Consider the following 17,182-nt stretch of genomic DNA (forward strand, 5'->3'; position numbering starts at 1 on the left):
CTAGAGACAAGTCTGAACATGAGTACATGGAAAAGATGGGGGTAAGGGTCACAGTAAAACATGATTTAAAATTATTTTAATCTCCTAAAAGGTTCTCTCTCGTTACGTGAATTCTCTTCTGCAACATTCTGGATGTTATCGCATCTCAACTGGCACCCCACTTGTCCCCCCTGTACTTTTTTGTGACCATTTATGTTTTCAATTTGCATTGCAAACTATGAAAAAGGAAAGCTTCTGCAGAAAGCAATTTCCTGGGCCAGCGGCTCCTGGACTAATATTCCCTTTGCAATTACCACAGCTTCTGCATGCATGTGCTCCCTTCCCTCCTCCCTCCAATCCTCCCAGCCCTGTCAGCACCTCAGACAGGCCTGAGCCAAGCCTATCTGACAGAGTACCATAGACCATGTCACACTGCACTCTATGAAAATGTGCTGGCCAGACAGAGAAGCAAGAACAAGCCTGGAAAAGATGCAAGGGACTTAAGTAATCAGCCTAACAGGACACCCCAGAGGCATAAAGGTTTTGTCTGTAACACACAGGTACATAACTCTTACACAAGACAGGAAATACAACCACTTCTCCCAAAAGCTCACTACCTGAAACTTCTAAAGAACCCTGTTTAAGAAGCTGCTAGAGAAGCACAAGGATTAGCAGATGTCCAATCCACAGTCTGAGTAAGACCTTTTAGTATTAGTCTGAAGGAAGAGCCAAATACATTCACTGGTTTGCTGATGCAAAATGCATCCTTTAGTGTCATCATGCATAGAAATTCTAGTCAGCACAGCAAAACTCAGGATCAACACAAACCTTTGATTCATAGCATCATTGCAGCCAGTTTTCCACATCAATGGTGGCAACATATTCCATTGGGGGTACACAGGGATACCTATTCTCTTTCTTGATGGTGTAAGGAAAACGTTCCAGCTCTTGGATCCCAAGCTCCTAACTGCCAAAAGGAACTACTACAGTACCGCAACTCACTGAGACTCACTGAGATAGGGAAACTGTCAGAAGCAGAATTCATGTTCTTGGGCCTTAAGCCCATGACCAAGTAGAGCCATGTGTCATTGTCCTGAACTCAGAGAAGGGAAGAAATACAACTGGCACCATGGAGGTGCTAGGAACCAGGAATCTGACAGATGGAAATGGGAGGAGGAGGATAGGGCATTTTCAAAAAAAAGTTTGGTTTGAAATGAAAAGGAAAACAAGAAACTTAAGACTTGATTCTAAACTGAAGTACTGAAATCTGTCCCAAATGCCCTGACAGCCACCTAATTGCAGGAGGATGGGGTGATCCTTCCACCTTTGACATGACCCCCCCCACACACAAAAACATACATTCTGCTACTGATCCAGCCATACCCCATTATTGCCCTTTTCACTGATTCCCACTAGAAACCCCCACCGTGGCCCCCGGACTATTTACTAGAGTAAGCTCCAGTAGCTCAAAAAACTAAAAGCACAGATTTTTCATGAAGAGCCCTCTTTTGACTGATCTGAGTGTTTACAGCTAACAGGTGGGGAAATCTTCCCAAATATACTAGTATTATCATGACAAGGCCACTGGAACGGATCAGTGCTGAAAGTCAGACAGGGCTAGAAGTTTCCGCTCTACCATCAGGTTCCTCTTTAGCCTTGACAGATCAAACCCCAAGCCGAAGCAGGCTACAGAGATCAGTTCAGTCTCTGAGCCAAAGGTCTTCACAGTGAGGGACCAAAGCTGCCCTGGCTGGGCCTCTGTCGGCCCGTGTCCCAGATTAATCACCACCAGGCGGGGCCTGAACACCGGCCTGGAATCTGAGCCCAAGCAGCACCTGCAGAGGGGTCGCCCCAGCACCTCCCTCACTCCCCTTGGGCAAGACCTCAGGGAATGAGAATGTCCACCTGTTCACAAGGTTACCTGGCACAGGAGAGCAAGACACTTAGCCATCTTCAACCCTGCAGATAAGTCATAGATGGTTTAATTGGGTTAGTGGAGGAAGGAGGAAAGATGTGGTGACTTCAGGCAGTGAAGTTCAGGCTCCAAAAGAAAGAAAACTCTCAGCCTCTGAACAGAAAGAGAGAAAGGTCCCAGTGCCTCTCTCATCACTGTCCAGAGAAAAAAGCTAGCTAGAGACCAGCAGTGGGTGAACTAAGCCCTCAGAGGTTTGAACTAATGAGATGCTTCATGTGTGTTTAGCATACATTCCCATCATCTACAGATAAACAGGATGCTGATGGAAAGGAGAGAGACCAGAGCAGAAATGTCTTTTCGAAACATCCCCAAATGCTGCCAGATACCCCTATGAGAAAGGAAGGTTGGAAACAAACACATTCCTTGAGGTTGTAGGGGAGCTTCCTCTGAATGCCAAGATCGGGGAGAACAGCTTCCTCAAAAGCTGCTTCTAACACAGATATAGTCAGAGCTAGTGACTAAGTATGGTGTGTATTCGTATATCTATGTTAGAATGCATTTTTTTTAGGACCAAAGGATCCTATTATATTATAAATTCTTCTCAGATGGTAATCCCTTTTATTTTATTACTTCTCCAAGAGTAAGTGGAGTAGGAGGAAGTATTCATGAGGCTAAAAACTAACAATAATTAATAATCAAAAGGAGGAAGATAAGCATGGAGATCTGTATCTTAGAATGTCCCAGGCCCTAACTTGTGATACAAGGAGAAACCAGTCAGATGGACTGCACCCTTTCCCACCTGCCCCATGGCCCAAGGGAAGGAAGGGTAGGAAGCGTAGGAGGGGTCAGAATCAGATTGAAGTGTCTGTCCCTTGAAGAGTAGAGAAAAGCACAGGTCAGATAACAGGAGAAAAGAGCTCCTACCACAACACCTTCATTTGAGGAGTAACACCCACATCCTGACTGTTACATCTCATACTTCCAAAGCTCCATCTCCAGGAATTCCCTTTGAACCTATGGCTGCAACCCAGAGTTAGGATAGAGCAGTGGCTACAATTACACACTGGCTGGGTGGGGGCGGTGGGGGGCGCATGTGACAGGCCATGAAAGGTCCCTACCTATAAAACAGACTGGAAAACAAACCCTTAATTTAAATGTTAATGAAAGTGCTGTGGAGACATCAGAGGCTTCCCGGCTGCTCAGAGAACAGCTACACCAGCCCCAGAATTTATGGCTCCCCTTCACCCTCCCGCCTCCCTCCCTCTCTGCCTCATCACCCACTGAAGTTTAAAGAGGAAAAAAAAAAACAACCTAATTTTAACATTAACTCCATGCTTCCACCTTGGGGTGTGATTGCTAAATTATCTGTCGGCAGAACAGTGATCAAAGGTGGAAAAACACAGGCACATTGCACACACAACCCAGAAAAGTCAGCAGCAACTAAGGCAGGAAAATTCCCTTCTCTCTTCCTGATGAGTAAAGAGTAGAAGAAAGACTGGTGTAGGTGGGGGATAGAGCCAGGGGACATAGGCAGTAGAAGGAAGAAGAAGACTGATCTCCCCAGTGTGCTCCGCTCCCAAGACTCTCTCTGAACTTCATCTGAGAACTTACCACACTGTACTACCCACTTGTCCATCTCTCCCATCAGACTATGCCATCTAGTTCACTGCTGTTTCCCTAGTGACTAGAACATAGTAATGCTTAGGCAGTATCTGGAGAGAGAAAAAGAAACTGGGGGTGGGAAACGGTGGGGAGAGGGAAGGCATAGAAGAGGAAGGGAAAGAGAAAGAGAAAAAGAGAGACACAGAGACAGAGATGGAGAAAGAATGAATTTAAACACTGAGACTGAGAGACAGAAATGTATCCCTGTTAGCAGGGGGGCAGAGTCTCAATGCATCAACTGTGTCTCCACAGTATGCAGTCTTCTGCAGCAGTCTGTTTCTATTTGTAGTGTTTTATTTAAGTCAGCTCTTGACAAGTGAGCCAACCATGCTGCCCAGGGAAGGAGCCACTCCCACAAACGGATTCTGGGCCAGCCAGGGCTGGGAGGGTACTGGTTTCAGGCCAGCAGCTCAGCACATGAGCCTCCCTGTGCTCATCTTGCCCTGGGTAATGGCAGAAATCCAGGGTCCTGAGGAAGTGAAACCCACCCCTGTGGTATTTGGTCCTTGCTACTGATGGATACGACCGCCTGAGAGGCTGGGATTTGCACAGGCAATGAACTCCAGGGTGGAGGGCACTGCATTGAGATTTAGCGGGACCTCACTCCAATTCAATGGCATCCCCACATTGATGCCTTTCCAATTTAAGCTCATTTAAGGCTGGACCAGTGGGTCCAAGTAGCAATACCCAGAGCTTCCATCTTTCTCTAGGTGTCATGACTTCCCTTTCCAGCCACGCCGGCAACTGGCCCCTCCCTGTTGTCTTTGTGCCTCTGACTCTCTCATCTAGGGGTACCACATGCAGGAAGTTCCATGCTGTGCCCTGTAGTTTTGCAGAGGGGGACACGAAGCCACTCCTTGCCTAGATCTTCAGGTCTCCTTTTCCTAGACAGGCCCCAGAGGAGGCTTCCCCTCTGCCCCTGACCCTGGGACGGGAGAACAGAGAGATCCCCAAGCAAGCCACGGCCCATCTAGAGGACCAGCTACAGTGTGAAGCACTACAAAGTCATCCATCTGTGTCCTCAGGTTATCAAGGTTAGGGATCCCCTTCACACCCAGCTGTGCATAGCCAGCCAGAAAAAGAAAAACTCTGAGGCACAATATTTACTTTTGATTCTTCTTCTCCTAAAGGACTGAGTTATGGAGCCTAGGGCCAAAGGACAGCTGTACTACTGGGAACCAAAAGAATCCAAACTGAAAGTTGGCTACTTCTTTTTCCAATCTTTCAAACCTCTGTCAGAGAAAACTCCAGATGCAATTACCTTTCACTGAAGAAAGATGTATTTCAACCAGCTGGTGAATATGCATCTACCACACACACAACACACAGTAAACCCTGTAGCCACTGGGAACAAACACCCTGCTTTCCCCAAAAACCCACCCCCTTACCAAACAGTACACAGTGATTGCTTTCCTTCCAGACTCTCCTTCACCTCTGGGAGAAACGAAGCAAGAAGGGGCAGCTCCTCCATCAAAACCCCCCAGGGGCCGCGACTCACTTTACAAATTTGAATCGGTACATTTCATGCAGACTTGGACTAATCTCCCCAAAAACAAACAGGCCACCACAGTGAGCAAAGTTACACAAAATTATATTGTATATTTAATAACATGGCTAAGTCAAGTTTCTACACCTATACCACTCATATATTTCCCTAATGACAGAAGCAGGAGAGAAGGGATTAAAACCCAAGTGTCCTGGGAAGCCTTCCTGACCACACTCACTCACATGACAGTGTTATTCAGAGATGGGGAAAGGGTTCTGCTGAGCACCTTCTTTTTCTTGGAGGGCAATAAATATGGTGTCTGCAGAAGGAGCAACTATGGGCTCCTCTCCCTTCCCCTCCCGGGCAAACAGGGTAGATAGGTCTACAGATTCATTTCACCACAAGTCCCCCATGGCTCGCTTGGAGGGGGCCTGAAACTGAAGATCTATGTGCATTTGCACTCCAGGAATAGTGCAAGCATTCAGAGCTACCTGAGTGAGCCCAGGCCTCAATCGCATGCTGCCTTCCCCCACTCCTCCCTATCTCAACTCTGGCCTCTAGGAAGAGAGAATGTTCCTGGGTCCCCACAGAGCCTTTCAAGAGCCACAGCTACCATCCAAGATATTGATGAGTAAGGCACAGCAATGACCTAGAGGCCTGCCTCGTGGCCCTCCCTCAGCACATAGGATATGGCAATAGATTGGGGGAGACCTGGGCACAAACTACTGCCTCTTCTGCCACATCCCACATATGGCCCTGCATTGATCTTCCCTTCCCAAAGGCCTCAATTTCTGTCTTTGCCCAGAAAAGAATGACAATTCCCTCTTTCCCCCCAACCAGAGACATCCTAGGTTAAGGCCCCTGGTGTAGTCTGGCAGTCATTACAGTTATTTACCTATCTTATCCCCACCACTGAATAAGATCACTGGGGAAGCTGCCACATTGCAAGTGTTCAGTAAATACCCAAGGAGTAAGCTGTAAAGGAAATGAGAATGAAAGAGATGGAAAGTCAAAGGGAAGGAAGTTAAGTCTGTAACAGTTCTGCATTTCCTTGTTTTTTGCTTTGTTTTTTTTTTTTGAGACACTTTGTCATCCAGGCTGGAGTTCAGTGGTGTCATCATAGCTCACTGTAACCTCAAACTCCAGGGCTCAAGCAGCCCTCCTGCCTCAGCCACCTGAGTAACTGAACTATAGGTGAGCACCACCACACCTGGCTGATTTTTCTATTTTTTGTAAATTCAGGTCCTCACTATGTTGCTCAGGCTGGTCTCGAACTCCTGACCTCAAGCGATCCTCCCACCTTAGCCTCCCAAAGGGCTAGGAATACAGGCATGAACCACTATGCCTGGCTAACAGTTCTTCGTTTCCTCACTCTTGAGTATTTATTAACTTTATTTAGCTGCAAATAGTTTTTAAATGACAATAAAACATATTACACACTTCTAAAAATCAGATTTTCTGTGTTACTCATGGGAAAGTGCTCAGAATTCCATGTGACATCAAGAGGTTGTATCTCTGAGACTAGTGGGCTAAAGATATTCCTGCCATACAATTACAGTCCTGGGGTAGAGGACATACACTCCTCTCTCTACTCCAGGTACACCTCCAGCATTTCACTCCTGAGCCATCTCAACCTGTCCTTTCACTCATCCAATAGCTGCAAGTGGGACCTCCTCCATAGGAAGAGGGCTTCAGTTATAAGTCATGAACCTTAAAAACAGGATTATTGGTATTGGGACAAGAAGATGGGTGGGAGGTTAAGCAGGAGGCAGAGGAAAAGGTTCTTGCCTGCCACCTTCCTTTGGAGCCTATTGGTTTTCCTTCTGTATTTTTTGAGTATCTAAACATGGCTCTAAGCACATAACTAGTATTAAATATCATCCTCCACAACTGTTTACAAATCAAAAATTTGAGGTCATGGAAGGAAGGGAAGGGAACATTTGGACACAGGACAGAATACTACTTTCTCCCAGTCATGAGCAACTGAAATGAAGCCTAAGGTTTGAGGTTTCAGGTTTCATACTACAAGTGTCTGAGTATATACACAGGAAGGCAGAAAAGCCCTGGCATTAAAGATAAATAAGATGAACAGGTCTGACACATTATTTTACACAGAAAAAAGAGATTAATTGAGAAAAGAGCTGTGTTAGGTCTCCTAACTATCCAGGTTCCTTCTAGCTATACAAGGGACAACAAGGGGCTGACAAATTGTCAGATAAACCAGTAATACTTGCCCTAGAGGACAGCTGCTGCCCTCATCCCCTCATGTTCTTCACGAGGGGTCCAGGGTCACATCACATCAGTGATACACTAAACAGGAATGGTGGCAGGGAGGGGAACAGAAGGCAGTCATTAAGGGCAGGGACACTGTAGGGGGAAAAGAAGAAGGAAGAGAGATTCCTACTGAGGTTCCACATCAAGAAGACTATAAAAGAGCAGTGTAACTCCCTGGGGGCCAAAAAGAGCTCAGGCAAAGGGTAGAAACTTGAAAGTAGTTGAAGCCAGTAAGCAAATATTTATACCAGGTAAGAAAGGATTTTGGCTGACATAATACTATAGCCCCTTCAGCTTTCCGGAGTATTTTCATATAAATTATTTCAGGTTATCTTCACAATAATCTAGTAAGGTCTGTAAAGGGAATAGGGTTCATATTTAATACATGAGGAAACTGAGGCTAGGAGAGGGAATGACTTATTTGAGGCCACTCTGCTAGTTGGTGGCATAGCAGAACTCATCTCCCAGACTGCTCTAAAGAATAGACCCTGAGGCTGGTAGGCAGTGTCTCCCAAGATTGAGAAAATGGATGAGTTTATTGAAAGGTTCAAATTCATGATCATAGTGAGAAGAAACAGATCTAATAACAAGGTAAAAAGATCCTACCCCAGTATATTCTTTGAGTAAGAGAAAAAGAGGCAGAGATAATACCAGCATATATCCTGGTCATCTAGTGTAAAGACAAAATCTCAAATGCAAACTGTTCTTAAAAGGAGTCCCAGACATCATCTACGGAGTTGGGGAAAAAGCCATCTCAAAAAACTGTGGGTCAGGAGCTGAACAGCCAGCCAACTACGAGTGAAAGAAACATCCCAGGCCTAGAAAACATACCAAGAGGACAGGAAAACTCTGAAGAAGAATGTAAAGAAAATACAAGACCCAGGTGTTCACCAAAGATGAGACATGTCAAGGACTTACCAGAGGGTCTGGCACAAAGCAAATGACTAATAAATGTTAGCTGCTAGTAGGAGTGGCAGTCATATAAACAGTAGTAATAGTACTGGTAGAAAGCTAGTTCCTTCCCCAAAACCAGTCTTCAAGTTGTGGCCAAAAAACCAAAACTCGATTTATTGTGATCTCACATGCTTCTTAATGATGCGGGCAGACTCTGCCCCTGCCCTCAACCTCTTTTATTGATGCCATCTTCAAGAGTTGCTGTGTTCTATTCTGTTAAGAGGTAGCTTAAAACATTCCAGAGGCAGTAGCCGGAGTAGAGAAGTACAGGGGTAGGGTGCAGGGGAGAGTCTGTCTGTGTTCTTTGGCCTCAATCCATATGCAGGAAGCACATAGACCATCTCCGGCCCTGAAGAGCTTCCCCCTGGCACCAACCCAATCCAGTCTTCCTGAAGCCAGCAGATGTCCACAAGCAACCCCTAAGACAAAGTCACCAGCACACCTGTCACTGCCCACAGGCCGTTTCACCTTCCTTCAATCCTTACACATATCCAGCCCACAGATCCCCAAACCCAGCTAACTGGCTTTAAGGAGGGTAGCATTAGGAAGAAACTGAGGAGGGGACAAAGCTCGATGGCTCCATTTTCCACTCTCCGCTCCCACACACTTAGCCTCTCCACTCCCTGCTGGTCTTTCCTTCCCTGTTTCCTAGGATTGCTAGAATGATTTGTTCTGAACAGCGACAGGTTTATAGGTTAGCCGACACCTCTGCTCTGTGGAATTTTAATTAACTTCTCCCATCGTCAATATGCTAAGGAACGGGTCTCCATTCTCCGGGGTCAGCAATGTGTTTCAGGTCCTGCTATATCAGCCGTCAAATTGAAGAATTAATGACGTGGCTAATCGGCTCTAATTCTTAGGAAGAAAAAAAATCTGAAAGGGAGCTGTGGAAGGGAGCAGGAGGAGGGGTGCAGGCTCCATGGGATAAGGAGAAAGGCTAAAGGGGCCGAGCAAAGAGGGGGGACCAACTCTCTCATAAAACAAGTGATTGACTTAAACCCAGTATTGGAGGGCAGCAGCCCCGCAGCTTTCCCATTTCCATTAGGGTGGGGAGTGAGGGGTGAAAGAAGTGCGGGAAGACCCTAAGCAAATATTGTGGCAGAACAGGTATAAGAGAGACAGTCTATATACCCTGCTGGGGAGGAAAGAGACTTTGCCTTGGTTCCAGAGAATTTAAAAAGCAGAAGTGGGGATTCAAAGCCCACATGTTCATAGGTAAAGCTAGAGAAATACAAGTCAGGCCAAAGGGTAGGGTAAAGCCATCATCAAAAATTTCACACTTCTGCTACAACTGTCAATGTCTCTACTCCACATATAAGTCTTGGTTTAAGGGCCCAGTTGGACATAGGCCCCAAGCCTCTCCTGATGACTCAAGTCTGTAAGGGATACGCCAGAGGACATTTTCCAAGGGGAACAAAGCAGAGATGTGAGTTGTGAGAGCAGGCTGGCTGGTGTTGTCACCTCCCAGGGATGCTGAGTGGCCTCTGCTTTGGGAGTGACCCCAGAGGGCATCTGGTCCAGAAGGGACACCTCTGTTAACAGCTATACTCTTAGTTACATTCTAATATAGTATACTTTCTTAACATTTCTGGGGTTAGATACTTGAAAATTAGCCCTTAGAAGGTTCTCTCAACCTCATGCACATATGAAGTGACCTAAAGACCTCAAATCTCTGTGGAGGATTTTAAATTCTCCAGGAAAGCAGCTCAAAGCAACCTACAATATACAAGTAGGAAGGGCCAGGTGTGGTGGCTCATGCCTATAATCCTAGCAGGCCAAGGTGGGAGGATCGCTTGAAGTCAGGAGTTTGAGACCAACCTGAGCAAAAGCGAGACCCTGTCTCTACCAAAAATAGAAAAAATTAGCCAGGCACAGTGGTGTGCACCTGTAGTCCCAGCTACTCAAGAGGCTGAGGTAGGGATCGCGTGAGCACAGGAGTTTGAGGTTGCAATGAGCTGTGATGATGCCACTGCACCCTACCTGGGGCAACAGAGCAAGACTACATCTCAAAAAAAAAAATAGAAAGAACATACAAGTAGAAGATTTTCTAGCTTACCTAATCTAGTAAAATAAAAGCATTGTTATACAGGATAAAACCATATCCAAAAATGTCTCCCTTACCTGAGTAATGGGCTGATAGCAATGGACCAGACTCGATCTTCAGTCTGGATGGTATGTAAGCACTGCCCCAGCCGGCCTGAGGCCAAAGGCCACACCTGGAAATAGGAGAGATGCTCTTGTTGGCATTGCCTGGGATTAATGGGGAGGAGCAGTGCACCAGGAGGGGTAACTGTGCTGGGGGTCTGATGGGGGGGACAAGGGAATGGAGAATCCTTTCTGCCTTGCACACACAGAGTTCAGGGTATCAGCAGAGGGGCCTCTCCAGCTCTGGCTCGCCTACCACCCAGATAGACCCTAGCTCCCTGTTCTAACTACCCTGCTTCTACTTCCACCCAAGAGCCCTTACTTACCAGCCAATTTTATACCAGGGACTCAGATGTTCCACATTCCTCAGCTAAGACTTAACTGAGAAGAAGTGGGCAGATGGGGCTTGCCTCTCTCAGCAACTTTCCCATGTTTGTGGATTTCCTTTCTCCTATCTCTCACCAAGATTTTACTTTGGGAAATGAGGGAGAGGGAGGAAGATCAAGGTGCAGTATAAAGGGGCAGTGATAGAATTAGAAAGAGGAGTAAAAAGAAAGATGCAAGCAAAGGAAAGAATGGAAGAAGAGAGACTTCAAAGAAGGAAGGTGGTGTGTTGTTGTTTGTTTGTTGATAATGCCCAGGATCCAATGCTATTCACATCAGCAGGGAATTTAGCACCTAGTGTAGCCAAAAGTAGCAGAAAAGCTTAACTCTTTTAAGCTACCATATCTCCTACAGGTTAAAAATATTGCTTGGAGCACATTATCTGGTCCCTATCAGTCAGGAATGTACATTAGCAGCCACTCTGGGCTTAACTCTAATCAACACTCACAGAGCCCTCTCAGCAGTCAGTGCATTTAGACATCTCCCATTAAGCCCAGGGCTCCCCCCTCACCTCACCCTATCCCAGATGACACACACAGTGACATAAGTCTCTAACCAAACAGAAAGAAAACCTCAAATGTTCAGGGCTGTCCCCAGACAGCGGCCACGGAGGGATCCTGAGGCAGCCGGATGGACCAATGACCTCTCAAGGCCCCTGTAGTGCTATAAGGGGAACGTGCAAAACTCAGGCAGGACCTTAGATGGAAGAACTTTAAAGGAAACATTCCTTGAGTTTAAGGAGTAGGTGATGGTGTGGGGGTGGTCCTGCTTTCTTAGGGTCACATGATCATCTCTTTCCTATAAAAGGAGAAAGTGTTTCTTAGAGATTGTATGTGTATGATGGGGGTGGGGGATGGGATGATCGTATAACTTTTTCCAACACAGGGAAAAGAAAATAAATTTGACAAGAAGATCCTGAACGAGGGGTAGGCATAAAACAAAGGTAAATACCACAACTTTTCTTGGAGTGCCATGATTTTGGCTTACTTTTTGGACTCTATAGTTACTCTCCTTTGGCAGTAACTAGACGCACTTCTAATGTCCTCTTTTGACAGCTCCAAAAGAAAGCTTTGCCTTTTCCCTGACACAAACTCCCGGGGAGGCAGGTTCTTGTTTGAGAAATGGGGAAAAACTAAGGACTCTGAGTGCAAAATCTGTGGGAACAGCCTAGGCCTGAATTCACCAGTGTCCTCTATGGAAAGGTCTGGTGAATTCCTAGATTCTGCAAAGCACAGAACAAGGTTCCTGGTCTCCAGGAGTGGCTCAGGAAGCATATTGCCAATTCTGAGCATGATCTTAGGAAAGTTCATGCTCCCAGCCTGCCCCAGCAGCACACCATCCTCCAGAAACATGAGTATCCTGGCACCTGAGGGACAGGAGTTGAGTTGACAACAAAATGCTGTTCATATCTTTGCTCTCCATGGCCAAATTCAAAACAGATCTGTTCTGGGAAAAGACTCAGTGAGGGTGGACATTTACAAAGGCCTTTTAAAAAGCAGGTTGGTGATATGTATCAAGACCCTTAAAATGACCAAGTCTCAGACTCAGTAATTCTGTGGCTAAAAATCTAAGAAAATAATCCTAAAACAAAGAAAAACCCAAATGGTAACAAGTTTTTTTAAAACTGCAGCCGATGGTCGTATTAATAGAAAAAATACCCATAAGCTTTAGAATCTGACCAATCTGGGTTTGAACCATAGTTGTTACTTATTATCTTTGATCTTAGGGATGTTTCATAACTTCTTAGCCTCAGTCTTCTTATGTGTCAGATTGGAAATAATGTCTATCTCTCAGGCTTGTAGTGTAGAAAAGTGAAGATAAGTATAACATAGCACAGTAGCACTGTATTTAGCAGGTATTAGGCAATCAATAACAGCAGGTCTTATTACTACAGGAAAAAAATGGATACAAACATCCACCAATAGGAAAAATGGTAAGTCAACTGTGGTAAATCTATTATGAAATCATTAAAGATGACATGAGTAATTCGTATTAGTAATAATGGAAAAATCTTATAAAATTAAGTAGGTACAGTAGGGTATACTGGATATCCAAAATACATTACAAGACAATTATGTGGGAAAAACTTACCCTAAAAGAGAAAATGAATAAAGTGCTTATTACAGTGCCTAGATACATTCCATATTATTACAAAACAAACAAGCAAACCTATGCTTTGAAAAAAGACTAAAAGAAAAAAAAAAAACCAACTCAAATGCTTCTTCCTGCTTCATAAAGTCTTCTCTTCCAAATCAGATGTGATCTCTCCACTCTTTGAACTTTCTGGCCCTTTCCCTAGAACCTTACACTTCACAGTCCTAGCCACTTCCAATCAGCTTCATAGCCAGGTGTACATATGTCTCATCTCCCCTTAAGGAGAGAGGCTGTATCTTTATCACCTTTGAAAAGTTCAGCTACCTCGTATACCAAGCCTCACCTACAGTAGGCACTAAGGAAGAATAGAGAAATACAGGAGGAAATGAAGGAATGGTCAGTACCAGCCCAGGCCCACAAAGAACATAAGCTTCCATCTGTTCACAACTCAAGAGATGGGGCTGGCCCCACTAAAGCCCAGAGAGGCAAACCAAGCTAAATAACAGTAAACCTGAAAATAGGGTTGAAGATTATGAGAAGGAAGAGGGCTCTTTGGGCAGTCTCTAGGTCAGAAGTCTTGCAAACAGAATGTTTTGGTTCCTGTCACCCATAAAACAAATCTCTTTCCTAAAATACAGTACATATTTGGGGAATCCCAAAGAACAGGCTATAGTTAGTTACAGGCAAACGTCACTGTAAGTTCTTAAGTAGGTTCAGGTGTAGTGAAGCCTGTAGAAGCAGCTATAGAATTGCAGATGCCATTGAAAAGAAATGATGTCTCAGTTACAAAAGACAAACTGTGAGTACAGTAATGTGGAAACGGGCCAAGATAATGACGGTGGTTGGATGAAAAGACAACAATGAAAAGGAGGGAAACCCAAGCAGCATCCACAAGGCCAGAAAAGATAAGTGGCGGAGAGATCACTGGGGAACCCAGAAACGGCAGACCAGCTTTCAGAAGTTGAAGAAGAACCAGAGAAGAGAATTCTGTCATGGACCTAAAAGAAATCCTCAGAGGGAAGAGGGTGGACTACAGTGATAATTGTAGAAGAAGGAAGTATCTATTTTAAATCTTTAGAAAATCTAAGCCACTAAATAGGGCTGTCAGTACTTAAACATAAAACTAACTCAATATCTCAAATAAAATTGCTACTATTCTTCAACTGTAAGCAGTCCGTACCCTCAGATTGCTACCTGTGGTTGTAAAGCTTAGTTTTATACTGCTTTGGGTGTCAGACCTCAGAATAGGATAGGAGAAAGAGATGTCACTGAAAAGGAGGAAACAGGGGAAGCCTGAAGCCACGAAAGGAAAATGCTAGAATAAGATGGGAATATCTAGGTCACTCATGCCACAAAATGTTTCTATACAAATTCACTTTTGAGCAGGATAGCAAGTTAAGGCCAGGATCTTTGCAAAGAATGGTACAAAGACAGTGACTAAGCAGAAACCTGAAGTATGTATGGGATAAGGGAATGGGACACAAGTGATGGGAATTCAGTTTCCAGGTTGGTTCAAAAGATTTGCTGGATTTTTCTCAGGTTTCCTGTGCTGGTGTGCATTCTCTCTTGACAAAGTGTAAGGCAGAAAACAGCAAAGGGAGGAGAAACTTCCATAAATAGAAGGGAGCATATTTAGCCCTTCTTTTTACATAAATTAACAACATTTCTACTTGAAGGAGAAATCACCAGAGGGTATATGGAATCAGAAAAGTTACTGAGTAAAGATTGTAATTCCCCTCTCCTGAGTCTTTTCCCGATGTATCTTAGAGGCCCATTTGCTGACACCAACAAGCATTTTGCTCCTGTTAGCACTATGGAGCCTGCAGATGCTGGGAAATACACAAGCAAGACACTACTGGGCCTCCTATACTATCAACTGAATTGTCAGCAAAGTTCCCACAGCAGCCCCAAAGGACCAAGCCTGTCTAGGCCCTGGCTAGGCTGTTGGACACAGGCCTAGAGAATGAATTTCTTCTCTGTCTCATAGGTGGGAGCCTATTTGACTCAGACATGGATGAAAGCTGAGTCCATGAAGCAAGGGTCACGCTATTTATCAGCCTCATTCTTTCATGCCTTGGCAGATGTCTGTGGACTAGGCAATTTGGCAGTGACGCAACAAATAACACCCCCTCTCATCATCATCTCTACTGCTTACTGACCACATCACTCTCCAGAGAAGCAGTAAAAACCATTTCAATTATCAGCTTGATTGCTTATAAACAAGGTGGTGAAAAATTAACCTCCCTAAACAGAGAGTAAGCAAAAGGAGGGAAATTTTAAAATAAAATATTGGGGTTAGAACTCAACCCACAAACTTGAGGAAACTTAGCTCAAGGAGGAAAAGCTGGCCAGGCCCTCTGTTTTTGAGTTCACGCCACATTTCAAGTGAATGGCAAGCTTCCCCACCACTGTCCACTCCTTTCCCAGTCCAGCTGGCAGGGACACAGCCTGGCATGGCAAGCTGCATGCCAGAATCACATAAGTGAGTCCTTTATTGTGTCGTTTTCCCCCCATGCCCCAGCCAATGCTCTCAGCCAATCCTGGGACTCAAGGCCCTATCCACCCTCTCCCACCCCACTCCCTATAGACAGGAAGGAATAACAGTATGTAAGGGGGAGACCACCTCACCTTGGCCGTCCTGTCCCTGGAGCCACTCACAATGATGCCCCCTTTGCAATCCACACAGTTCACCTCCTGTTCATGAGCCGAGTACTTGACAGTGAAGGTGCTGTGAATCTTATGAACGCCAATCTTCCCGTCTCTAGAAGAGAAATAAGGAGCCCACCCCCAAAAGCCAATTATTCTCTCTGTAAGATGAGAACAAGTCTACAGAGACAGCCCACGTGTCCAATGACGTCCAAATTTGCTAAGCATTAGGCAATTCAGCCCAATAAGGTGCTGAGCTTCTAGATACTTTTACTTTTTCAGCACACTTGGGCTGAACAGAGCTGAGAGACAAAATAAATTTCCTCCTGGAGAGTATCAAAACCAGCTTCACCTTTCAATAAAGGCTCTTCCTATTTCTTTCTCCAACTAACCCCATTTAACTGCTTTTGGTAAAATCTCTCTGCTTTAAATGGGAGAAATCCACTACCCCTTCTTCTGGTCTCCCTCCTCATCCCTTTGGAGTTGAGACAGAAAAGTCAGAGGCAGGCAGAAGGTCCCAGAAGAACAGGAAGGAAGAAGGTAAAAGGAGAAACCTGTAGCATTTACCCTCCTGCACTAATAATATGCGAGTTGGCCAGCACGAAGTGGCAAACGTCTTCATCATGCCCAGCGAAGACTCCCAGAGGCCGACGGTTCAAGCTGGCACCATCTGGGCGAAACTGGTAAGCCAGGATGAAATTAGCCTGGGATATGTACAGAGAATCATCCTCTAGCTGCATCCATGGCATCTGACTGCAGAGATAGAAAAGAAAATTTAAGGATCATCAACATACAGCATGTTGTATGTTGAACTCCAATCTTTGAGGAGGCTGACCAATTCCCAACTTAGCAAGGACAACCTGCAAGCCTAACAGTCTATACTTTGGTTCCCTCCTTCCAAATTACCTACCTCTCAGCTACCCTCAGAAAACTAGAGTGATTGAGCTTGGTGGTGATCTAATCTTCTTTGGACTTTCTAAAATAGAGTCAGAATTAAAAGACCAACTAAATATCATTTTTTATTAGAGAATGCTTAATATCTGAATTCCTACCTATCTGGACTTATTGTGGGTAGAAAGAGCTTATAACATCCAGTGGTTGAGGGGTAGAAAGGATCAAAAAGAAATCTTCCAGCCAGGTGAAGTAACTTTCTTTCATTCTGCATCTTCATTGATTTGAAGTGTAAGTGATAAGTTTCAAGATTCCAAGACTCCCATAGGCATCTCTTTCCCAATAGATCAGTTAGGGTGTGATGGAAAAGAGAAGAGTGAGCCCTGAGAAGCCCCATTCCCCTGTCCTATTAGAGCAAAGGGGCCCTTTATAAGTGAAAGGAATAAAGCCATTTAGGAAAGGATGCTAATGTACTGATTAGATACCTAGATCCTCACAGGGATATCTACATTTCTATATTAAAGGGTAAGTGTGACAATGGAAAAACACAACTCTAGAGCAGTGTGCTACAGTTCAGGGGCTACAGAGAAAATCAGTTCTCACAGGCAACTGATAAGAGAAATCCACAAATAGTTAAAGATTCCTCTATAATCTGGCAGGAGGAAGAAAGGTTAGAAGCCACAGGCCAGTCCCATGGGAGGGACTGAGCCTTAAGGAAGAAGACTCTGCCAGAAACGAGGCTCTCTGGTGAG

The 17,182-nt window shown here is 44.9% G+C and overlaps 1 protein-coding gene across 1 annotated transcript in view; it reads right to left on the reverse strand.

The window, feature by feature from the left end:
• FBXW4 (F-box and WD repeat domain containing 4) overlaps positions 1-17,182 on the reverse strand; it is an 89,308-nt gene that overhangs the window by 51,206 nt on the left and 20,920 nt on the right. Inside the window, exons 3-5 of the mRNA XM_012661773.1 lie at positions 16,107-16,292; positions 15,522-15,654; positions 10,392-10,486 (exon numbers count right to left, since the gene is read on the reverse strand). Coding sequence (XP_012517227.1) covers positions 10,392-10,486; positions 15,522-15,654; positions 16,107-16,292 — 414 coding nt within the window. The remainder of the gene's footprint in view (positions 1-10,391; positions 10,487-15,521; positions 15,655-16,106; positions 16,293-17,182) is intronic.

This window comes from Propithecus coquereli, unplaced genomic scaffold (assembly GCF_000956105.1).
Source record: "Propithecus coquereli isolate 6110/MARCELLA unplaced genomic scaffold, Pcoq_1.0 Scaffold73, whole genome shotgun sequence".
Classification (NCBI taxonomy): domain Eukaryota; kingdom Metazoa; phylum Chordata; class Mammalia; order Primates; family Indriidae; genus Propithecus; species Propithecus coquereli.